At 44.1% G+C, this 24,568-nt stretch overlaps 1 protein-coding gene across 2 annotated transcripts; it reads left to right on the top strand.

The window, feature by feature from the left end:
- Window positions 1–6,730: 6,730 nt before the first annotated feature.
- On the top strand, window positions 6,731–22,709 carry STK25 (serine/threonine kinase 25). 2 transcript variants are annotated; one of them, XM_082221867.1, is made up of 12 exons: window positions 6,731–6,914; window positions 7,823–7,934; window positions 12,454–12,684; window positions 13,774–13,830; window positions 14,256–14,364; window positions 15,171–15,328; window positions 16,550–16,735; window positions 16,983–17,128; window positions 17,654–17,768; window positions 18,736–18,807; window positions 20,198–20,334; window positions 21,017–22,709. In XM_082221867.1, exons 2-12 carry the CDS (start codon window positions 7,905–7,907, stop codon window positions 21,054–21,056), a joined length of 1,281 nt encoding a protein of 426 aa, XP_082077993.1. In that variant the 5' UTR covers window positions 6,731–6,914; window positions 7,823–7,904; the 3' UTR covers window positions 21,057–22,709. The 2 variants fall into 2 exon arrangements, with proteins under 2 accessions (XP_082077993.1, XP_082077994.1); XM_082221868.1 differs by lacking the exons at window positions 6,731–6,914; window positions 7,823–7,934 and adding an exon at window positions 10,025–10,267.
- The last annotated feature ends 1,859 nt before the right edge of the window (window positions 22,710–24,568 follow it).

Below are 24,568 nucleotides of genomic sequence, written 5' to 3'. Positions count from 1 at the left end.
CCTGCAAGATGCCAGTGGCCCGTCTAGTTCAGCATCCTGTTTTCACCACGCCCAAGCGAATACCTGTGGGAAACCTGCAAACAGGACCCAAGCAGGACAGCACTCTCCTCTCCTGCGGTTTCCATTAACTCGTATTCAGAAGCATTCCTGCCTCTGACTGTAGTGGCAGAGCACAGCTAATCTCATTAACGGAAGAACAAAAAGGAAGAATGACCTTCCTAGGAAGCAGGGTGGGAGACTGAATTCTGTTATAGCAGACATGTTCAACTGGTCGACCACGGCCAACCGGCAGATTGGCAGTGTTATGTACTGAAGTTCTCACCCTGGGCCAGCAGGGGGATACTGTAGATAGTTCAGGTCCACATATGCAAATAAGGGATCGAAAGTGACGTTCAGTGATTGGATAGTTACAGAAAATGGTTACTGTTGTGTTCTAGTGGAGCTCTATATAAGCAGGCTGGCTGAACTCTGCAGTTCTGGCCTGTGAATAAAGAAGAGCTGTTTGAAGAATCGCTGCGTCATCTGATATGTTCATCCACAACTTAACAGGCAGTGTGCTCCAGGTCGATCGTGGGATTAAGAAAAGTGATCGCGTGTGTGCTCCTGATTGATCACGGTGCGCTGTGCCCCCTTGAAAGCTAGTATTTCCTGCATTGGTGTCAGAGTGTTGTAAGGAGGGAGGACAGCGTACTGTGTTGTGATCGTTTTTATGTAATCATCCCCCCAAAAAGCTCAACAACTCTGGGCAATAATGACAATGGGTAGACCACTGCCAGTTTTATTATACAGTACTGGGAGTAGACTCCTGCCAATCTAGCAGTTCAAAAGCACCTCAAAGTGCAAGTAGATAAATAGGTACCTCTCCGGCGGGAAGGTAAAAGGCGTTTCCGTGTGCTGCTCTGGTTCACCAGAAGCGGCTTAGTCATGCTGGCCACATGACCCGGAAGCTGTACGCCAGCTCCCTTGGCCAATAAAGCGAGATGAGCGCACAACCCTAGAGTCGGCCATGACTGGACCTAATGGTCAGGGGTCCCTTTACCTTCTTACTGGGAGTAGATCACAGTCTCTAGAGAGTTGGATGTACCTGTTTTATAGCATTCACCATGACTTCATTGTCCCCAAAAGGTAGAGTCATCAGGGCCACAATGCTTCATTCCCCATAGGTCATATGCTTGCATGGAGTTGCTATTTATTTAAAATACGTATCATCAAAAGATTCTAGGGTAACAAATAAAACTATTCAAATAAATACAGTAAAAAACAACTACAAACAAGCCAATAAACGTAGCACAAAGAACGATATAATAGTCTGAAAAAGTCATTGTCGTTGTCTTGCTTGCCAGGATGAAAGATACAAGTATTTGTGTATATAGAAACCTCTGATCTTTGTGTGGCTGGAAGGTAGCCTACAGTACAAAGGTAGGAGTCATATTCACTGCTCTGCCTTCTTTTGCCTCTGGCAGTGCCAATCATTGTGACCCCGGAAGGTTCCCGACAAGGGAATGTGGCGCTCAGTCTGAAAAAGAGCCCCGACCCCTAAATTACATGGAACATCTTGGACTACTTTCACTAGTTTCATTGGGTCATACACAGAATAAGTCTGTAGTGGGTTATGTTTCCCCTTTGTATTCTTGGTTTCAAACACTTTTCTCTATGGGAAACCTTATTGTATATAACTCTAGTAAGCTGAGCTCTCAAGTGAGGCATGAAACAGTGATATTCACAACTCTTTGATCTGTGGATGATTGAGATTTGGGGTGGTGCTGATGAGGGACTACTGCCACCTGGAGGCTAGACCCAACCCTAGCAAACACTTGCAACCAAAATTACCTTTCCGTTTTGCTGTGGATGAGTGATACCCAAAGCTTCAGTCTGGAACATGATCTTTCAAAGCTCATCATTCATCCATCAAACTGAGCAGAGGATATTTCCTCTCACGCAAGTTTATTCCCCCAGCTGTATCCATGTTGGTAATCAGGTCCGTTGTACTAAAGACTTAGGGCACTTTCCGGCTGTCAATATTTTTGAGTGGGGTTCAGTCATGCATCAGCAAAGTCAGGTTGTTCAATTACAGTTTATTGGGAGAACCTGCACAACAAGCCAACTCCCCCCAAATATCAGACTTCAGTGAGAAGCAAAGTGACAGGAAAACGCACTGGAAAGAGTGTTTGCCACAGGCACCATGTTCGAGACTCTTGCTTTTGATGCTACTCAGCAAGATGATAATACGGTATATGTAGACTATCAATAGTCTACCTCTGATACAAAGTGCATTGTACAATATTTAAGTATGAGCCATACCTAGCTCTTTAGGGTTTGGGTTTATTTTTAATCTGGTAATTTCTGTAAGAATAGAGTTTCAGTACAACCAAAGGGCAAAAATGTGTTGTACTGTGCGTGGGAAGCTAATGCATTGCCACAGCAACCACTACAAGCAATTTTTAGCTTCACCAACCAGAAATTATGAGGTCAGGCTTCATAGTTGGAGTCTGGAAGATGAAGAACTAATTATTTAATTTGCTTCTCAATTTGTCTTTTTAACCACAAAGAGCTGCACAAATTTTTATTTATTTCAATAATAATAATAATAATTAATAATAATAATAATAATAATAGAATTATAGAGTAGAGTTGGAAGGGACCCAAGGGTCATCCAGTCTAACTCCCTGCAATGCATGAATCTCAGCTAAAGTACCCATGACAATGGCCACCCAACCTCTGGGTTCAAGTCCCACCTTCCAGAACAGGAGAAAAGAGCTTTGTTCCATCTTCCATGTGAACAATAAATTAACCAATCACTCACAGAATCATAGAACCAATGAATTGTAGTTTTGGAAGGAACCCCAAGGCGCATTTTTATTTCCAGGCACAGGTTGAGCACACAAAGGTGTGCCTGGAGGTGGTTGGAGGATGGATGGCGGCTAATGGATTGAAGTTGAATCCTGACAAGACAGAAGTACTGTTTTTGGGGGACAGGAGGCGGGCAGGTGTGGAGGACTCCCTGGTCCTGAATAGGGTAACTGTGCCCCTGAAGGACCAGGTGCGCAGCCTGGGAGTCATTTTGGACTCACAGCTGTCCATGGAGGTGCAGGTCAATTCTGGGTCCAGGGCAGCTGTCTACCAACTCCACCTGGTACGTAGGCTGAGACCCTACCTGCCCGCGGACTGTCTCGCCAGAGTGGTGCATGCTCTAGTTATCTCCCGCTTGGACTACTGCAATGCGCTCTACATGGGGCTACCTTTGAAGGTGACTCGGAAACTACAACTAATCCAGAATGCGGCAGCTAGACTGGTGACTGGGAGCGGCCACCGAGGCCACATAACACCGCTCTTGAAAGACCTACATTGGCTCCCAGTACGTTTCCGAGCACAATTCAAAGTGTTGGTGTTGACCTTTAAAGCCCTAAATGGCCTCGGCCCAGTATACCTGAAGGAGTGTCTCCACCCCCATCGTTCTGCCCAGACGCTGAGGTCCAGCGCCGAGGGCCTTCTGGCGGTTCCCTCCTTGCAAGAAGCAAAGCTACAGGGAACCAGGCAGAGGGCCTTCTCGGTAGTGGCGCCCACCCTGTGGAATGCCCTCCCATCAGATGTCAAAGCAACAAATAACTACCTGATATTCAGAAGACATCTTAAGGCAGCCCTGTTCAGGGAAGTTTTTAATGTGTGATATTTTAGTGTATTTTTGGTTTCTATGGAAGCCACCCAGAGTGGCTGGGGAGGCCCAGCCAGATGGGCGGGGTACAAATAAATTATTATTATTATTATTATTATTATTATTATTATTATTATTATTATCTGCACATCTCTGTGTGTGCGTGCAGCAAGTTCATCCCATGTTCAGTATATCTCCAACCTGTCTGAATTCTGACTTTTTGAGTGGAAACAAACATTTAGTAGGGATGTTAGGATTCTGGAAAAGCCAAGAATTCAGTAGCAAATTTGCAATTCCACCTATATCAGAATTGCACTGGAGTATAATTAAGTTCCCTGGTTGTGGCTGCTGTCACATGCAGACATCTTCTAGGAGCCATTGGTGACTGCTGAGTGCTGCAGGGTGGGGACCAAAGTACCCTAGAAGGAGCACAACATGTCCCCCACCAGAGGTACTACCCCTCCTAGAACCCCGTGTTTTTCTCAGCTGTACATCCCACTGTGTTAACTGTGGCTTATTCCTAGTTGAGTGGGTAAGGGACTGCAGCCTAAGGCAGCTTGCTTGGCACCCATTAAATAAAGACCAAGTCCCATTAGAGTCATTAGGAAATTCTTCTGAGTAAATATGCTTAAAGTAAAGGTAAAGGGACCCCTGACCATTAGGTCCAGTCGTGGCCGACTCTGGGGTTGTGGCGCTCATCTCGCTTTATTGGCCGAGGGAGCCAGCGTACAGCTTCCAGGTCATGTGGCCAGCATGACTAAGCTGCTTCTGGTGAACCAGAGCAGCGCACGGAAATGCCGTTTACCTTCCCGCCGGAGCGGTACCTATTTATCTACTTGCACTGTGACGTGCTTTCGAACTGCTAGGTTGGCATGAGCAGGGACCGAGCAACGGGAGCTCACCCCGTCACAGGGATTCGAACCGCCGACCTTCTGATTGGCAAGTCCTAGGCTCTGTGGTTTAACCCACAGTGCCACCCGCGTCCCTAAATATGCTTAATATCACACTAATAATAATATCAGGCCAGAAGTCTTCAATCTTTTCACTCTGGAAACTCCTTTAACCCAAACATACATATGGGGACTCACTCAAGCTTTTACTATATATTTGGACCAGAGTCTAGGGCTTGCCGATCAGAAGGTCGGTGGTTCGAATCCCTGTGATGGGGTGAGCTCCCGTTGTTCGGTCCCAGCTCCTGCCCACCTAGCAGTTTGAAAGCACGTCAGGTGCAAGTAGATAAATAGGTACTGCTCTGGCGGGAAGGTAAACGGCTTTTCCGTGCGCTGCTCTGGTTCGCCAGAAGTGGCTTAGTCATGCTGGCCACAGGACCCAGAAGCTGTCTGTGGACAAATGCCAGCTCCCTCGGACTATAGAGCAAGATGAGCGCGCAACCCCCCAAGTCGTCCGTGACTGGACCTAACGGTCAGGGGTACCTTTACCTTTACTGTTGGTGTCATGCGACTGGAGTTTAGTTGTGACCCAGCAATGAGTCCCAGCTCACCAGATTGAAAGCGAATGAGGCTGCAATCTTATGTCCGCTTATCTGGGAATAAGCTCCATGGAACTCAATGAGACTTTCTTCTGAATAGACATGTGACTTAGACTGCAGAAGTAACCCCAATTGTCTGGAAGTAAGTCACACTGAATTCAATAGGCGTTATTTCTGAGTAGACATGGTGAAGATAGCATGTGCCCTCTCATGGTAACTATGAAGAATGACACTCCTCTGAGTAAGATAGCACAGTCTATTATTCTACATAAAAACTACAACACATATTTATTTTCTTGCATTTATACCCCACCTTCCTTTCACTGATCAGACCCAGACCTCAGTTTAACCAAGGTTACCCTCACTTATGTTTCTGTAAACCAATAGATAAGAAGCAGTTTTTAAGATATTGGACAGTGCTCATAGATTATTCCATGTATATTCTAGACTGGTAAAACTGAAGCAGAAGTAAGTTTAAAGGCTTTTAAAGTGACCACAAGATTATCCCATATAACTCATGTAAGAGTCATGCATTTTCCATCCTTCACTTGAGCAATGTGACTTGACCCTACCCTACTTCCTTCTTTAAACTGAGGACCAGCAAGACCTGCTAAAGCTGCCAGCCAGCTAGGCATACCAACCTGCCTACACTTTGTTTTATCTAAACCAAATTTAATGTGCAAAAGCTTTATCTTTTAAGGTGATACACAATTCCATATATAAAAACAGTTCCAATACAGATGCAGACTGGGATAAAGATGTTCCCTCTCCAAGCTTCGTCTCATTTGCAAATCTGATAAGCATCCCCTCTATTCCTTCATCCAAGCCATTTATAAAGAGAGAAGCTGCCCTGGGCATGTTGGTAAAGTGAGGTACAAGGGCCAAAAACATTTTTCTTTTTTAATGCAGATGACCAGGAATCAACTGCAGTTCTGCCCAAGAGTTATGTGGGAGAATTAGCTCTTATCTTGGAAGTGAGGACTCGAAACAGCTGTTAGGTTTTTTTTAAAAAAAACATTTAACAAAATTTATTTACATACTGCTTACTAGAACAAAAGCAATTTTAAAACACACATAAGTACTAAAAGCACGTGCCAAATCAATATGATAACATAGGCAACTGTTCTACCAGTTATGAACTGCCTTCTGATTGTCAAAGGAAACAACAGGTTTTTCCCTATTCTAGGCCCGTCAGGGACTTCCAGGATCTCTGTCAGAAATGTTTGCTTGAGATGCAAGTCAGCATTTGTAAGGACGAATGGGGCAGAACCGACGAAATGCTGTAGATCACAGCTGATCCATGGTAGGTAACGGAGTTGAGGGAGCCAAGGGAATCACCGCACAAAGCAAAAAGCCTCGGCTAAGGGATCGTCGTGTGACACTTTGCTTTAGGCGAAAGCTGCATGATTCAACCCCCGCGAGCAGAAGGCAGGAGGAAAAAGAGCCGGGAGCGCGCAGACCGCAGGAATGCTCCCAGCAAAGCTGAACAAACTACCTTTCCCGGAAGCCCTCGCTTTCCCGGCTGCTTGCCCCGCCTTCTCCGAGTGCATGCTGGTTAAGGCAGTCCCTGGCTCGGCCGCTCCGTTGTGAGACGGGGCTGCAAAAACTACCCCTCCCAGCAGCCGAGGCGGCGAGGGGAGATTCCTGCGCATGGCTGTTGGCGCCCTCCTCCCTGCCTCTCCTGCAGTTGCTGGAACCGATTTGAGTATCCCGAGGTGGTTGCGCGCGGAGCCGCGATGGGTCAGCGGGGCGGGACGGACCCTCGGGGCGCAGGTGAGGCGCGGGGGACACCGGAGCGGGGCTGCTGTTCTGCGGGGAGGGAGCCAGGGCTGCTCGGAGCAATGCTGGCGGCGGCAGCCGTTGCCATGACAGTTGTGTCTGGAGGTTGGGTGGAGCTGCTGTGCCCGGGGGCAGCAGGGGAGGGGGCAGCCTGCCCACCCCCCCGGGATCCTCCTATTGGACGCACACCTTAAGGCCGGGCCGGACCTGCAAACCCGCAAGCCACTGAGTCAGGATTCGGCTCTCGTGTCTTTGCAAGACCATTCATAAATTCGTAGGAAAGAGGCTCCCCCCGCACCGCACCCTTTTTACGGTCGGGGAGGACGGGGAGGGGTTGCCTTGGGAGTTGCAGCCTGCGTCGCGCTTGCTATAAAGTTATTCTGCACGGAGATAGAGGTGGACGACCTCTCGTGCTCCAGAGGGATTGGTTGGTGTAATCTGTTTAGGTTTTGCTCTCTTAAGGGGCTTGGTCACGCCGAGCAGTAAACTCCTTCGCTTGGGCTTTACTCCCAGTGGCTAAGTTGCTCTAGAAACTGTAAAATCAGTTTTGGCCACCTGTTAAGTGTGTGTTCATAAAATAGGGTGATGGTGTGTTTAGCCCACCTTCCCTCCAAAGAGCTCAGGGTGAGAAACCTGGATATGGGCTTACCCACCTCATCCTCACAACAGCCCTGTGAAGTGGGCTAGGCAATAAGAGAAGAAAGCGGGGGAGTGGAGTAACTGGGCCCAGGTTACCTGTGGCACCTAATGTGTTGTCCATGATATAAGTAGGCCAAGTCTCTTTATCTCAAAGAGGGTAGGGCTGCCTTTGGAAACTTATTATTTGGCATTTATGGTGCAGTGGAGTCATTTCACAGGGGCTTTGCAATAATAACTGGTTGCATTTTTGTTTTTTTAAATAGTTTAAGTGACCCGTAGAAGAAAGCACGTTTTTAATTACTGTGTAAGAAGATTGGTGAATGGGTGTTGTGCTGATCTTCAGCCATGGCCCACCTGAGGGAATTTGCCAACCAGGTAAGTGAGAACTGGAGGCTCTTTTTGAATAAACTTAGGGCTTGTCTACACTCCCACTTGATCAGTGCCTAGAATGCATGGGTCCAAGTAATTTCCGCCTGTCTCTTCCTTTTTAGGCACGGGTGCAAGAGGTTTTGCCTTTGCCCCACCATTTGTTTCTGGAAAACCCACAATTTAGCACTAAATCAGAACAAATGGCAATCCACAGAAAACCCAATTTCCATTTGTTCTGATTCAGTGCTAAAATGCCGGTTTTCCCAGAGGAAAGCCATAGGGCAAACGGAAGTGTGGATGAACCCTAAATTAAACTAAAGCATACTCCCCATGAAAAAGCTACCATACTATATGAGAAGTTGACTAAAGGGAAGGCATCTAAGGTCACTGTAGTGTTGAATGATTTGTCAGTTTTACTGATATCAAAATGAATCAATAGAAAGGCAATGCCTCCAAATGATACTGTGAATTTTATTTTCTGAACAGTTTTCCATGTAGCCAAAAGGATATGTTAAGGTTATTACTGTATACTGTTTTATAAAAAAACAAAATAACAGTACCACTTTCAGATGTTGCCTCTTTTTTGCTATTTGGTGCAGCAGCACAATTTGCTGATTGTGCCCAAGTGTAGAATTTAGTGTAAGGCACCACACTTAGTATTCTTAAAATCTTCGCTTCCGTTGCATATCTGGTCTTTCTGGCTTGGTAGCCCTGGAAATCTTTTGAAGCTGAAGGAAGGGAACAGGATTTTTCTTGACTTCTCCCTATGATTACATCACCTAACTTCAGGATCTGGTGAAACATATTCTGCCTTCCTCTGCACCAGAGTGGAGGGCAGGCCAAACACAGATAGCAGGATTATGGAGCCAGTACCAAGATCCTTCTGCTCAGCTGCATCTAGGAGGAGTTAGTGGTGTGAATGGAGTGAATGGTTGTAGCTGCTGAGAGAGAGAAGGAGAGAGGAATAGAAGGCAAGAGTGGTGGAAAGGCCTGGAGACAAAAGGTGACAGAACAAAGCCAGCAAAGAAGAGGGTGGGGAGGAGGGGCTTGGAGCAGTAACCCAACTCAGGAAAAGCAGGCAGGTGAGCCAAACCTAGAGTAGAAAGAGAGTTGATGGAGATTAAAGGGCCTGACTGAGAGGCTAGGCTTGGAAAGAGGAATTGCCCTTGAGACTGTATAAGGCAGCGCTCTGTGCTCCTAAACATTTGCATAATGACTTGTTCTCTTGAAGCACATTTGGTCATTTTTAAAATGGAGCATATTGTTCTACCTGGGTCCAATGTTTGTTACAGTGGTATCTTGGTTTAAGAACAGCTTAGTTTATGAACAACTTGGATTAAGAACACTGCAAACCCGGAAGTATGTGTTTTGGTTTGTGAACTTTGCCTTGGAATAAGAAGGTGTTTCGCTTCCTGCTGTTCCATTTGTAACTTGAGTCCCTTGCTGCTATGGGAAAGCACACTTTGGTTTAAGAACAGACTTCTGGAACGGATTAAGTTCGTAAACCAAGGTACCACTGTACGTGGCAACGATGAGAGGTCAGTAGCCAAGGAGTATATTTGAGGGAAAGCAGCTGAGCAGTGTCAAGACCTGACAGACAGGCAAGAAGGACCATTGAAGTCACTACTGAAGGCATAATTTTTCAAGGTTCTTGCTTCTATTATTCTGTGATCAGGATACATTCTTTGGGTGATTCATCCAATTTGTTGGCATGGCTGCATCGTGCTGCATCCTCATAAGTGACCTATTTGATGAGTCTTTATTTGCCTGTTGTTTTTCATAACAGATCATAACAATTTCCTAGGATTCCTTCTCTGACGTCTTTTCTCTAGCTCATGAGATGTTGGCTTACCTCAGCCTTCCCCAAGCTGGTGCTCTGCAGATGTTTTGTACTACAACTGCCATCAATCCCAGCCCTGACCAGTTGTAGTCCAAGATAACTGGAAGGTTGAGGAAGTATGGTTTATTTCCTCTCAGTCTCTTGTCCTCTAGCTCTCTCCTGCCCCCCTGTTGCTCACATTTCACTTCACTAAATTGCCAGCAGGCATTCTTTCAGAGGCCTGTGCTGTTTGGGTGTTGCTATGGAGACAGGAGGATGTTTGGTTGCCCTCTTCTGTTCTGTTGACTGAGAACCCTATTAGAGTGGGGCTAAACTCAAAGCATGAGGCCTGCTCATACTTTGAGCAGGTAACTGCCGTCCTTGAATAGGAGAGGTTGTTTATCTCTCGTACCCCGTCCAAAGGTTTCTTAATGGCATCTTATCAGTTTAATTACTAAAGATAAGACGCTGTTGCCTTTGCCTCAGATTGAAATCTTGGGAAGAAGGGGAACTGAAACAGGTGTGGTCCTTTTCGATGACAGATTTATAAGCGAGTGTACTATTTCTTCCCTAAACAGCGCATGTACACACACACACACAGTGTGGAAAATCCATTAACAGGGACAGCTTGTAATCCGTGCTTCAAAAAACAATTCTGCACTGAAAAAAAGTTACACTGGTATAAGCTAGTTTTCATCTTTGGTGTAATTACATTATTTTTTCCATCAAAGGTACTCCTAAGCACCGTTTACTAGAGCTTATCTTGGTTATAGGGCAGAGAAGATAGGTGCTGGGGTGGGCATGACATTAAAGCCTCTCCCCAACTTTTCTAGTATCCTTGTGGTGTCTGAGGCAAACCCTGGAGAAATAGCAACCCTTCTTAACTGTCATTGTGGGGTGAGGCTTCTCAGATTGATTGTGGCTCACTCTCATTGCCTTTGTGATGGGGCAGCTTTGTGTATATGTTTTGGAAATGAAATCCTCTCACCAACTTTCTGGTATCTCTGCTGCTGTCATCCCATATCAGGTAACCCTAACAAATTTATGATGGTATAAGCTTTTGTGGGCTGGAGTCCACTTCATCAGATCACTTCCACACTTATGCCATAAGAAATTTATGAGACATTTAGGTTGTGCAGAACTTGTGTTGTTTTTGCTATAGCAGGCTAACGCATCTACCCCTCTAGATGTTATGAATGCTAAGTTATTTTTAGCTCTTCTGTTTAGTGTTTTCTAACCCTAACAGGAACCATGGTAATGTGGTTCAGTGTTATCTCCACATTGCAGAGAGATACTAGCTTGTTTAAGGTTACCTAGCTGAGTGTGTGGATTAGGCAGTATTTGAAGCAGACTCTTCCTGGTTCATGATTCATTCTTGGATCCCTTTGACGCACTAGATACAGACGGACAGGCACACTCTGTAATAGTTTGATAGCGCTGGATTGCATAACTAAATGACTGTCTAGTTTCCAGTACCTGTCTTGGACATTTCAGATGCTGGAAGCTGACCGTATTTCAGTGGTTGCAGAAGCTTCAGGTCACTTTAAGGCTCAGGTTCATAGTGCAAGAATGATATCAATATGTGTGTGGTGGGGGGTGAGGCCTACTAAATTCCTAAAGTCTTGTTGGTACCACAGTGGAAACCCATCAGATTTCAACAGATCTTAATTATATTCCAGTGCAATTCTGATATAGGTGGAATTGCAAATTTGCTATTGAATTTTTGGGCTTTTCCAGAATCTTAACATCCCTACTAAATATTTTTTTCCACTCAGAAAGTCAGAATTCAGACAGGCTGGAGATATACTGAACATGGGACCAACTTGCTGCACATACACAGAGGTGCAGATGATAAGCCTTTAGGGTACTTCTATCATGAATAACCCTTGTGTCATGTTGGGAAAGGCATGGCTTTGGTGTTGTCCTGTCAGGTACACTAGGGCAGCAGTTCTAAGCAAGTCTACTAAGAGCAACTTCTAATGAACTCACTAGGACTTTTTTCATGATGGAATGAGTTCAAGAATGAAGAAAACCCCTGCTCAGTCAGATTAAACAACCAGACCACCGAGCCTGGAATCCTATACAAGAAGTGGTCAAGCAGCAGCTTTCAGGAAGCCCACAAGCAAGTGCTGAAGGGACTAACCACATTCTGTTGTCCCCACTTCCCAGTAACTGGCATTGGGAGACACATTGCCCTATGAACATGAAGGTTCTGTCCAGCTATTACTTTAGTTCATAGTTTTATCCTCCATTAACTAATCTACTCTTTTAAAGCCATCAGAGTTAGTGGCGATCACAAAGCCTTGTGTTAGTGAATGCCATAAGTTAACAATGCATTGTGTGAGGAAGTTATCTGTTTTCGCTGTCTTAAATGTTTATACAGTAACTTTTATTTTATTTGGTGATCCTCAGTTGTCCTAGTATGTCAGAAAGAGCCAAATTTATCTATCTCCACATCATACACACATTTTTGGGCTGAGCTCCTGTTGCCTTTATAATGAGAAGTGAGCCCTATGCTAGATGATAGAATGGCTCTAACAGATGAATCATTAAATCCCTGCTATTTATGATGATTATGTTTATGAATTACCCACCCTTAACCCTAAAGTCCCAGGGCAGGTTAACATAAAGTGCTACAGATTATTTTTTTGACTATCTCTCTCTTCTTCTCTTCACCCACCACCCCATTTATTCCTACTGACTCAGCACTCTCGGGTTGATCCAGAGGAACTGTTCACAAAGCTGGAGAGGATCGGTAAAGGCTCGTTTGGGGAAGTGTACAAAGGAATTGACAACCGTACCAAGGAAGTGGTAGCTATCAAGATAATTGACCTAGAGGAGGCAGAGGATGAGATTGAAGACATCCAGCAGGAGATAACAGTGCTCAGTCAGTGTGACAGTCCCTACATCACCCGCTATTATGGTTCCTACTTGAAGGTAACAGAAGCTACCAGGGCAAGCTGCATCACAGTGCTTGTGGGACAGCTACTGGCAAACAAGTCTGCAGTTTGTGTACTTAAACAAGGTTTAGTTCACCCACTAAATCCATTTCTCCCCCCACCACCACCATAAAGTGTTTCCAGTGAGTTTTGCGGCTGGGACATTAGTGTGGCAATGGGTGTGGAGTGAGCATGATAAGAGAACTTCATCTTTGGAGGCTTTTCTCCTTGGTGCAATCAGACATGTTTAACTAAAAATTCTTACAACTGGCATGTATTTGGTGACTTGGAAAATTTAACAAATCTAAGTAAAATTCAAACTCCAAGAATTAAAGAGAAAACCCCTTCCCTGCTTATGAGTTGCAGACTCTTTATTAGTGTTGTCATGAGGATGCCAGAGTGTCATGATAATCAGCTGTTAGCAAGATAAAGAAGCAAACTACAACATTGGGCAATCTCAATGCTTGCGTTAAGAGTCCTGCTGGATCAGACCAGTGGCCCATCAAGTCCAGAATTCTGTTCTCGCAATGCCAGCCAGATTTTTATGGGAACTCTGCAAGCAGGACACAAGTGTAATAGCACTCTCCTGTCCCTGAGCAACCAGTTCTGAGGCATACTTTCTCTGATACTGGAGGGTAGAATATAGCAGTCATGTCACATTTGAATTCTTTCCCACTCAACACGTAAGTAGCAGTGTAATGGAGAAAGCTGAGCCAGAACCATTCACCCTGACCTGCCACTCTTCTCAGGGTATTATATTATTATTATTATTATTCATTAAGAAGAAAAGGATCTAGAGATGTCCTTTCACCACAACAATCTACAGGCTGAAATGGAACAGTCCACCAAAAGCTGCAGCTTCTGATGTAATTCAACTCTGAGAATAACAAAAAATATCACTAGATATGTCTAGATATGTTGATCATGATGCTACCGAGCACTTCAGGTCTCATTGTGACATGCGAGAACTGAATGAGGAATACAGGGCTGACATGTTTCTTCCGCTGTTTTTAAGGCAAAACCCAGGGTGGCCTTAATATTGAAATGACTGCCACTGCATTCACACAACACCTTGTCTAATTTACAGGGCACCAAGCTTTGGATCATCATGGAGTACTTGGGAGGTGGCTCAGCCCTGGATCTAGTGAGTACCTTTTTGTCATTCAGTTCAGATACCTTAACAAGATTCAGCCTGGAACATAGAATTAAAAGTAATTCCACATTGGTTGCATGAAGTACCATCTCAAATCCACATTCAGAACTGCCACACCCTGTAGACTCCCCATATCATTCAACAAAATACGTTTGTGCCAAGTGGTTATGAATGAACAGCTCAATACTTAATCAGTAATCAGAGCCCAGCTTGGAGGTGCTCTCTGATCCTGATTTGTTCATGTACAAGTTCATGTGTGCATAACTGCATTCTTCTTTTCTCTCTGATCTCCATGCAAATGGTTGTTCCTGACATCTAAGTTAAAGTTTGTTAAGCATGGAAGACTGAGGGACTTCGGTTTGAATGTATTAAATGTACCTCACTCCTTTACCGTCATTCCTACACTTCTCCTGTAGCTCAAGCCTGGACCTTTGGAGGAGACCTACATTGCCACCATTCTCCGAGAAATTCTAAAGGGTTTGGACTATCTTCACTCTGAGAGGAAAATCCACAGAGACATCAAAGGTCAGGCTTGCAAAATACATGTCTTTGTTTTTTCCTATCAGTTCTCTTACGAGGCAATTGAAACCACATATACTTGCTTTCACCGACAGTCTCAGGTGTCTATGTTAGAATCCCCCCCCCCCATTTGCATTTCTGTGACCACTCCTTAAATCAAGAAGTATGAATTCTGGCAGTAATTTGTGCACTTATCAGAATAGTCTGAAAACTATTGGGACCACTAAGGCGGATTTAGTTCTGTAGCCAGGCCTGAACTCAGACTGGGAAGGGTCTACATCAAAGGTGCAGAACAGATGGTGGGAATTACTCTTCTGTATGCAGAGGGCTACAGGTTCCCCACCTGTGGTCTAGATAGTAGGTATCCTCCAGGACTGCCTGCAGCTGCTCTGTCACTACTTTCTCCAGTAGCTTGGCTATAAAGGGTGGACTTCTTGAGGAGCGGCTGTACCATTAAGATATAGAAAAGGGACATAAGGCAGGAGAGCGGGCTAAGAATTGAGAACAAGGTAGGGGTTAAACAAGCTTTGGTAGTTCATGCAGGGTGAGAATATAACCCTTCTACCCTATTTGCAAAGCCATAAGGCATTGGGCTTAGCAGTAGCAGGGAGGATCAAGCCAGTTTTCGAGATGTTCTGCCTTCCTTTGTGCAGTTGCTAAGGCACAGTTACTCTCTTCCCCTGTACTAAATAAGGAATTAACACAAAAGATGTTTACCGGGGCTTCAGAAAGGCATCATTTCTTACTGCAAGATAATTTATTGTATTCCCCTTTGATTCAGCTGCCTTTATTCTTATTTTTTCTATGAATAGCTGCTAACGTGCTACTTTCAGAGCAAGGGGATGTGAAACTAGCTGACTTTGGTGTGGCTGGCCAACTAACAGATACCCAAATCAAGAGGAATACCTTTGTTGGGACTCCGTTTTGGATGGCACCTGAAGTCATCAAGCAGTCAGCCTATGACTTCAAGGTGAGCTGAGAGGAGCAGGTGAAAGCCTACTGGAACCCTAGCTCATAATTTAGAATGCATGTTACATTGCCTTATCCTGTGTTCTGCCTACGTTAGAAAGAAAGGTGCATATAGGTGGGTAAAGTTTGCATGTGCTTCCGAGTCTTGCTATACACATCATTGGCCACTTAGTGCCCCCTTCAGTTTTCTAGTGAAGGGTGTGCTTTCTAGGCATGAATGTATGTTTATGCACACATTTGCACAACTTTAAAGAAATCTGTTCAATGGGTTCTCCTAACCTTCTGGATTAGATTTGGGGAGGGCACTGGGTGCCCATGGGGGGAGGAGAGGGGGGAAAGTGCTGTCGTGCAATCAGGAATCCTTGCGCTAAGAGAATGTGTTAGTTGGATCCCATCCTAAAAGTCCAATTCATGATTAGAAATGCAGCCTGCTTTGACAGTGAAAAATACCCAGAACTGTGGTGCAATCCATTAGGTTTAAAGCTGTATTAAAACAGTCAGTAATATGTATTTCTTTAAGACTTCGTACCTGCCTTTCACTACAAGATCCCAGGACAGGTTACAACAATATAATACACAGTGACAAAGAAACAAAGAAACTGTTTTGCTTCAACTGGTATTATCATAATTCCCTATATAATTTAAATGCTTGCTATTCACAAGTTGTGATCAGAGCTTAACTGCACTCCCTGTAAAGGCAGCCACCTTTGTATAAGAAAATGAAGAGCACAAAAAACTTCTTGCACTTTACAAGATTTCAAATCTAAGAGATAGTTAGCTTAATTATAGGACTGCTTAATAAAAGATAAAAAGAGAGATTTTAAATACATGTTTAATCTCCATGTCTTATTGCTGTCCAACCTACAGCAGTCTGACCTTCTGGATTATCTTCTAAATCGTAGGCTTAGTAAAAATGTTTTGCTCAGACACACCTATTCAAGAACTTCTAAATCTGTGTCAACCAGAAATATCTTTACCTTAGATGTCGTTTACTTTTAGACATATGGATCAAGGAGACGCCCACATGATAAGCACACCAAGTTGTCACTCACTCATTCACATACAGAAGTTGGGTAATTATGGGAGGCAAGTGAATGATTTGAGTCTCTAGAGGAGTCCCCTTTTCCTGTGAATCAGCATCAAAGCTCAAGTCAGTGAGTGCTGGCTTCTCTGTGCCATGGTAACACTGAGTGTTCACAGATCGTTCTCATTTTCCTTCCAGGCAGATATATGGTCCCTTGGAATTACTGCTATTGAACTGGCAAAGGGAGAGCCTCCAAACTCTGACCTGCATCCTATGAGAGTTCTCTTCCTGATTCCCAAGAATAACCCCCCGACGCTGGAGGGACACCACAGTAAGCCCTTTAAGGAATTTGTGGAAGCCTGCCTTAACAAGGACCCCAGATTTGTAAGTGTTGCTCCAGCCTCTTCTCATAAGCAGAGCCTGAGTGTCAGGTCAGAAAACCTGGCAGCTGCTAGCTAGCAGAGCTCTGAAATGCTTGTCCTGGGAAATGAGCCCACCCCTAGGAATGTGCAGAGTAGCCCTTAGTCCTGTTCAAATTGAAAAGACTCCTTGGGAAGTGGCAGTGGTAGCTGTCCACCTTTATGGTCTGGCCCCTGCCAGCTAAAACACCTTGTCTCTTGTATTTGTGCAGAGACCCACTGCAAAGGAATTGCTAAAGCACAAGTTTATCACACGTTACACCAAGAAAACATCATTTCTCATGGAGCTCATTGACCGGTACAAACGCTGGAAGTCAGAGGGGCATGGTGAGGACTCAAGCTCAGATGACTCTGACATGTATGTATGTTTCCACTTTATTTTAAAAACATTTGTAACCTGCTTAATATTTTTTAAACCTCTGAGACATTTGGCCTACTTTGAAAATCTTTCATTTCTTCCCCTTTCTCCACACCCAAATAATCAGGATGTGATTGCTCAGTTAAGTTTCTGCAGATTTTGTATTTGTGCCGATAAAGCCTGTAAGGTGGACCAGTAAGATTTTGGGTAGCTTGTTGAGAAGTACAGATGGGCACAAAAAGTAACGTACGGTTTGTCATGCTGGCTGCTTCCAGTCTTTAAATAATTGCATGGTGACATGGAATATATGAATACCCAGTTCTGGGCTATGAGTTTGGTATCTATTGGTACCAAGTCCATTCTAGCCCCTTGATAATGGTTGGAAAATGCAAACACTGAGTTTGCATTTAAGTAAGATTAAGCTGGAAAAACCTGCCGTTGGGGAAGCCATGCCCCTGCAAATCTTGGTACTCCTCTACCCAGTGTTCTTTGAATGAAATGCACTCTCACCCCTCTTGTTTCTAGTGATGGAGATGCAGATGAGAGAGATCAAGGGCCAATCTGGACTTTCCCACCAACCATTCGTCCCAATTCCTTGAATAAGCTGCACAAAGGGATATCTCATCATGGGTCTCAAAAGGTCAGTGTGGTGTCCATTACCGCTGGGGAGCAGAGCCCTGAGCCAGCAGTGGTCACTCTGAGGGACTGAACAGCCAGTGTGCGGGAATTGTAGTGTTTCGCCCATTAACCCTGATACTGTCAGAGCAGAACGTATCTTGCTTTAGATTTTGGAGTCTGCTTATTCTGTTCTGTTTTTTTGTTCACTCATGGAAGATTCCATTTAATGCAGTGGAGCTAGAATGGAGGTCAGGGTTGGGATACTTTTTATGGACTGGTGGACCAGATCATTATCTGTCCCCACCCGATTGACAGATGAGTTGTCCCTCCCACCTATCCAAGTCCCTTGTGCAGTGCTTCCTAACCACCCAGTAACCAGCTGGTTTCTAGGTGCTTGGGAACTGTAATGCACAAAGCTTTGCCACCTGCCAAGTGCCAAGCATAGGGAAATTGCAAGAAATACGGTTGGCAAAGCTGCTTTCTGTAGAGATTGGCTGTGTGATTGAGTTCCCTACCCAAGCTGTGCTTCTACTTGCCCCACACCTGAAGTCACATCTGATGTCAGGCATGGGGCAGCTGGGCATGGTTTGAGGAAAATGGCATTGTTAAGACACATTGGGACATGTAGCAGGCCAAATTTGGCCCATGGGCTGGAGGTTCCCCATCCCTGATAAAGGAAGTTTGCTACGAATAGTAATCCTGCTGTTAGTTGCTGCTGCAAAATGGTGTAACACCATACGCTTTGCATACAAGTTGCTACTCCTGCCTGTGCCATTTATCTGCCTTAGGCTTCTCCTAGGGACCATGTAGGAGCAGCAGCACAAACTGGAAGATTCTTAACGGATGCTATATCTACTTTGTTCTTTACTGTTCCTGCTGGTGATGGTAGATTAATGTTGCTTGTCAAAGCAAAGCATTTTCATAGACAGGTTGAAAGAACTGTTCAGAGTCATATTGAACAGCATCCTTCTTCTCCCTCCTCCTATTAGCCTACTGAGCCTATCAAACGGCAACCACGGTCTCAGTGTCTCTCTACTCTTGTACGTCCTGTCTTCGGAGAGGTGAGGTGGCAGGGTCTGAATTTTTCCCAATTATTATCTGTAACATATGAAGTGTTTCTCGGAGGATGTTGGGTTAGAATAATGAGTAGGAGCTGACAACCAAGTGATGGTAAGAAATGAGACCTTTCACACTAGTATGGTGATTATTAGAATTACCGGTAATCTTTTGCCCTGTTCTGCATCCTTATGATGTGGGAGGCAGCTTGAACTCTGCAAAAGAGGTTGATCCCTGGATTATGAGCCAGGATCTGTGAGGACAGCTCAAAGCCACTTAATTTGCACAGCTGATGAAGGGGAGAGTTATTGAACCAGACACATGTTAGGTGGTATAAGAGAACAATATATGGTACAGTGAGTAGGGATCAGACAGGAAGTAATATGTACACAGGGCCAGAGTACTCTAAAGAAGGACACGACTGCAAAACATACACACATTGCTATATCCACAATGGATAGAGTTGTCCTCTGGCTTTCTGGTCTAAATTTGGTAAAATTGGGTCAGCAATTATGTAGCTGCATGCATTAAGAAAGCAATGTGTTGTTTAGCTGGAGTTGCAAGCTTCCCAGGGACACTGGGCATCACATAGTGAGTGAAGCATCTGGGTGCAGTATAGTGCTGGGTGGTTGATTGCATACTCTCCCCAACAGCCACAAGGCTGTTGGGGAGATTTAGTTCCATATATATGGCTTTAGGAACAGGGTGCAAGTTTCCTGATATCTAGTGTGCTTAGTTATTACAGCAGTGGCCCGCTCCAGTGAGCCTCGTCCAGCTCCGAATCATTATGTGTCACTTGAGTTTGTCACTTACTGTAGCTTTAGGCAATTTTTACAGCTAGGCAACATTGCTGTAGCTGCAGCTGATTAATTCTGTATTCTGCTTGTTCAAAGTACTGTTTAAATTTGGCACCATTACCAGCCGTCAGCAATAGCATGCTAATCGAAACTGTCTTAGGCACCTTTCTGAGTTTCCCTCCTACAGGAGCTAAGTTGCAACTTTGTGTGTCCACTCAGCCTTGTCTAAAAGATTTCTGTGATGGGTGGTTGTATGTGTTTTGGGGAATCAGACCTATGCTCCGATAGGGAAAAGGCTGTTTGTGAGAGAGGTTATTCCTGTTTATTCCCATTTCTGCCTCAGGCCCCTCCCACCTATGGAATGCAACCTCCAAAGTTAGAATTCAGCCCTTGGCATGAAAGAGGTTCTCCCCCCCCCCCCTGTACTACTACAGCCATAGGGGCTGTGGAACTGGCCCATATTCTAGAGATGCCTATTGTACTTCTTTATACAGCAAATGTTTTTGCCTCCCATGAAAATTGGCATTAAGGATTTTGTGCTGCTACTTAGAGCTTTCTCTTGTTGCAAACATTTTGCTTTCCTCTAATGTCTTGGCAGCTCAAAGACAAGCACAAGCACACTGGAGGCAACGTGGGAGCCATGGAGGAACTGGAGAATGCCTTTAGCTTAGCTGAGGAGTCTTGTCCAGGAATCTCTGACAAACTAATTGCACACATGGTAGAGCGAGTGCAAAGGTAAAAGTTCTGAGCGTTGTTAACGTGAGGATATGGGTTAGAAGGAGTAAGAGAAGCCAATCCTACACCTTGCCCCTGTACACCTTTCTCTAGTGCTGCTGTTCTTAGTTTGGGCCCAAGATATAGCTGTTTGCTTAGGACAACATACTCTGCCCTAGGCAACTGTCTAGCATGCTGGTCCTTTGATTGGTGGAATGATGAAATCTAAATTATTATTATTAACAACAACAACAACTGTATTTTGCTACTGTCCTTCACCATAAGGTCCCAGGGTAGGTTACAACTACAGAAACAGAATACAGGCAACGACTGATTTACATGTGTCCAATTGACGTGTGCAACACAGCGACCCGAAAGTGACTGGAAAAAGGGCCGGGCTTATGCATGCTCCACCATCGCGTGCCATGACCTGGAACACAACCCCCACGCAAATTGAGGGTTGCCTGTACAATGAAAACTTAACCCTCAAAATACAGTTATTCTGGGCCAATTAATTTGTTAGTACATGGCCTGGGGCAAGCATCTGCATCACCTGCCTTTTAAATTAGGCCAGATGAGTTTTTGACACGGTTGCTATTCCTTGTTTATGCTTGAATTAGAAGAAAGTTAGTGTGAGGCTGACAGCAAGAATTTACTATGAATAAGCCTGATGCATATCCGTTGTTCGTTCTCTCTCCCTCAGGTTCTCACACAGCAGGAACCGCCTGACTTCAGCACGCTGAGGCATCATCTTTGTTACTCATTGAAAGGAGGGTGACTTTTCCCACCCCAGCTCCATAAGAACTGCATATTGAATCCATCGCCATCTGCTGTTGGATGTTAACATTGTGCTATGGATTCCCAGACATTTCAGAGCCTTTGTGTGTGTTTCATGACCACCCTGGATGGGATTTACAACACAAATGAACATGGACTACTTTGCAGAGCCCTAGGAGGGTAATTTCTACAGTGTACTTCATGGAGGTTTTTAATTATATCCCAATTTCTCTCAGGTCAGACCTTGTTTCAAAGCAAAATCCTGACTGCTGGAAAATGGAAATTCAGATAAACACATTCCAAAAGGGAAAAGGTGGGACTGTGTAGCTCCCTGCTTTGGCAAGAGGTATGTGTGAACATTGTTCATCAGCAAGGAGGGATTATCACTACCCAGTTAGGTGGGCATATGCTGGTGCTACTCAACAAGATTTTTGCTTAAGAGTTTCTCAACTATTAGAACAAGAAGATTGGCCTAACAGTTGCTGAGACAGGTGAAGCTTGCCTTCTCCTTCTCCTGTCTTTCTACTTGCTCCTTTTGTGAGGTAGGTTTGACTGCTGCTTGCATTCTGCACTTAGCCCACGTTTCACCAGCAACAGCTTGGAAAAGATGTGTTCCTACTCAATCAAGGCCTTTTGCTGCTACTTATTATCTTTGAGTGTGAACACTCAGTATCATGGATACATTCATATCCAATTCAAATAGTTTATCAAGAGTATTATGCACTTGCTAAAGAGGGAGAGAAGCTAAATGCTTAACTACACCTACAGTGTAAAAGGATTGTGGTATATAAGTCTTCAAACTTCATGGAAGTTTGCTGTTCTCTGAAATGTGACTGCAATTCAGTTAAATTTAAATACATGTGTGGTGCCAACAGCTGGAGGAAGTTCTAGGTGATGTTTCTAAAACTTATCCTGTCTCTTCTGAACTGTTCATTCTATTGTGGACTTGAACAGTACTTCTGCCCAATTTATTTATGGCTATTATCTCTGGTTCTGGCTGAGAAGTAGCCTATAAATACCATAAGTATTTCAGACTTCCAACTAGTTCTTCCTCTTCAAGAAATGAAGGTCTAGAGTAGTCACACAAATTGGCAGTAGTCATATTGAAAAGAGTCACTTCCTAAATGTGTAAAACCATTTAGTCATTGACAGTGGTATCGATCTATTCTTTTGATAGAGTTCAGGGGTGGAGATGGAATTGCCTTTTCTACATACCCTTGCAAGTAATGTTAGGGGGAAAGTAATGGAAATGCTCTTTTCTTGGTATTCATACTTTATGCTAGAACCGTGTCTTCAGAGCTGCAGTTGCTGCATTCTCAGTTTTGCTCATGGATAGCTGAGTTGAGAACATGGGCAAGAATATGAAGAATCCATTTTCCTTTACCATTATCCTCCAGGACTGCTTACGAAACATATGGGAATGATGTAGAAAGGAAAACAGGAAGCTGTGAAGCTGCTACTTTGTGCTGTTCATAAAAGGTACCTTGCATTTAACTCACAATAAATCACCAGTAAAGCTCTCACAATGTCTCTAGTATTCAAAACAACAATGTCTTAGTTTTTCAAATGAGCAGTGAGAGGGATCTGCCACTTTCAATAAAACTAACTTGTCAAGTAAATGCTGACTATATGGTTATTTATGCATTGCTAGAAACTCCAAAGCTGGACTGGAGGGGAGTAAGGGGAGTAAGGACTATTTTCCGTCTGATCTAATGCAGTGTGGGATTTCAGTTGTGCTACTGGGTTGTTAGGGGTTGCTTTGCTAGAGTGCATCTAGCCACACACTGGTTGGGAGAGTTTTAGGCACTGCAGTAAGATAAAGCAGAGCAGGTTTTTTTGGTGGTGGGGGCTGGGGAGCTAAGATTGAAAAAACTGGGTAAGTTTAACCTGGAGAAGATACCTGCAGGGAAGGAAAAGGTGCCCCCAAAGGACAGGACTAAATTTCATCTGAGGGGAGCTTTCAGTTGACCATTAGCTGAAACATCTTGAACGTAACAGCAGTTCAACAGTAAAATTATTTACCTAGGGGCGTGGTAGACTCTCCCTTCCCTGGAGCTCTTCTGGCAGATGCTGTACAGCCATCTGTTGTGAAGGCTGTAGGATTTCTTACGACAAGCAGGGGCTTGAAACAGATTGCCCACAAGGCCCCCTTCAACTCTCAGTTGTGTTTTTTGTTGTGGACAATTTTGGTTAAGCCTTGATCAGGATTCAGTTGTAGGCTAGCCACAGCTCACTAGAGGTCTTAAGTTAATAAAATAGGGAAAACTGCATTTGAAATGAGAATGTGGGCACTGCTGATACGGGAGTAATTTTTATATTGAAAATTCTGAACGGAGTAAGAATTAGGTTATGACAAACTGCTTGTGAGCCATCTAGAGATCTACAATAGTTTATTTCCAAAAACAGACACTAATAAATAAAAAAATACATTAATGTATATTGAATGGCCATAATAGTAGAGAAGAATATTTAGCACTTTGTAGCTTCCTTATAAATGACAATGTCAAACAAAAAAACGTAACAAACCTTCCCTTTGCCCTCTAAGTGGGAAACCAACCCCAACCTTCTACCTAAAAGACTGACCTACATAGTTTTAAGGGTCAATATGAGGAGTAATAAAGACATCTGTATTTTTCCCATGTCCTGCCCCTCCTTTAATTGCCCATACTTCAAAATGCAGTGTTCAATATATAAATATTTTTTTTACCTCAGTTTCTTCTAAAGCATACTACCCATCACCACATTGTTGCTCAACACAGTATAACGTGACAAGTAAAGACCGCCTTCAAACCAGCAGACTACTTTCTACTACTATCCAAGGGTAACGTGATAAACCTTATCTGTCCCATCAAAGAAATATATGAACTTAAAAAATAAAACGCGTAGGCTCTGCCTCCATGATCTCGGGACAATAGCACTATAGAGAAAAGGGGGGGGGGTTCAATTATCTTGCCATTGTGCAGTACTTGTTTCAACTGATCTGCCTTAATTCCTGAATATGCACTTTTAAATATATGTCTGCACCAGTTCTCATACTAAGTCCCTGAGTATTCCCCCCACCCTGGCCTGTCACTTTTAAAGGAACTAAGGAGTAGAGGTGTGTCATTAATGAAGGAATAAACCCTTTAATAGTTAGTCACCCCCCAAACACTACTAGGCTTTTATTACTGCTGCACATGCGTGCTTATTGGACACCTGTTACAATAGATGTTTTGGCTGAGGTAATAAAAACAGGGACTGGTTATTGCTGAAGCTGCCTTTCCTTTCCAACTCTCTGTATACATATAACTTTTAAAAGAACTTAGCCAAAACATAACAAGCACCACTCTCAAGCCCAGAACAGAAAGAGAACTCAGAACATTATCTGCAGCGGTACAGACACACTAAAAGGTCCGCTATCCTCATCTTTGCATACTTCAGTATCTTCTGTATACTTTTCTACCCCTTCAAACTGAATGTGGAATCCTCTTTTCTCATG

This window comes from Podarcis vaucheri, assembly GCF_965113315.1.
Source record: "Podarcis vaucheri genome assembly, chromosome: 5".
Classification (NCBI taxonomy): domain Eukaryota; kingdom Metazoa; phylum Chordata; class Lepidosauria; order Squamata; family Lacertidae; genus Podarcis; species Podarcis vaucheri.
Note: the sequence above shows the minus strand (reverse complement) of the source record. Positions and strands in the feature narration are given on the sequence as shown.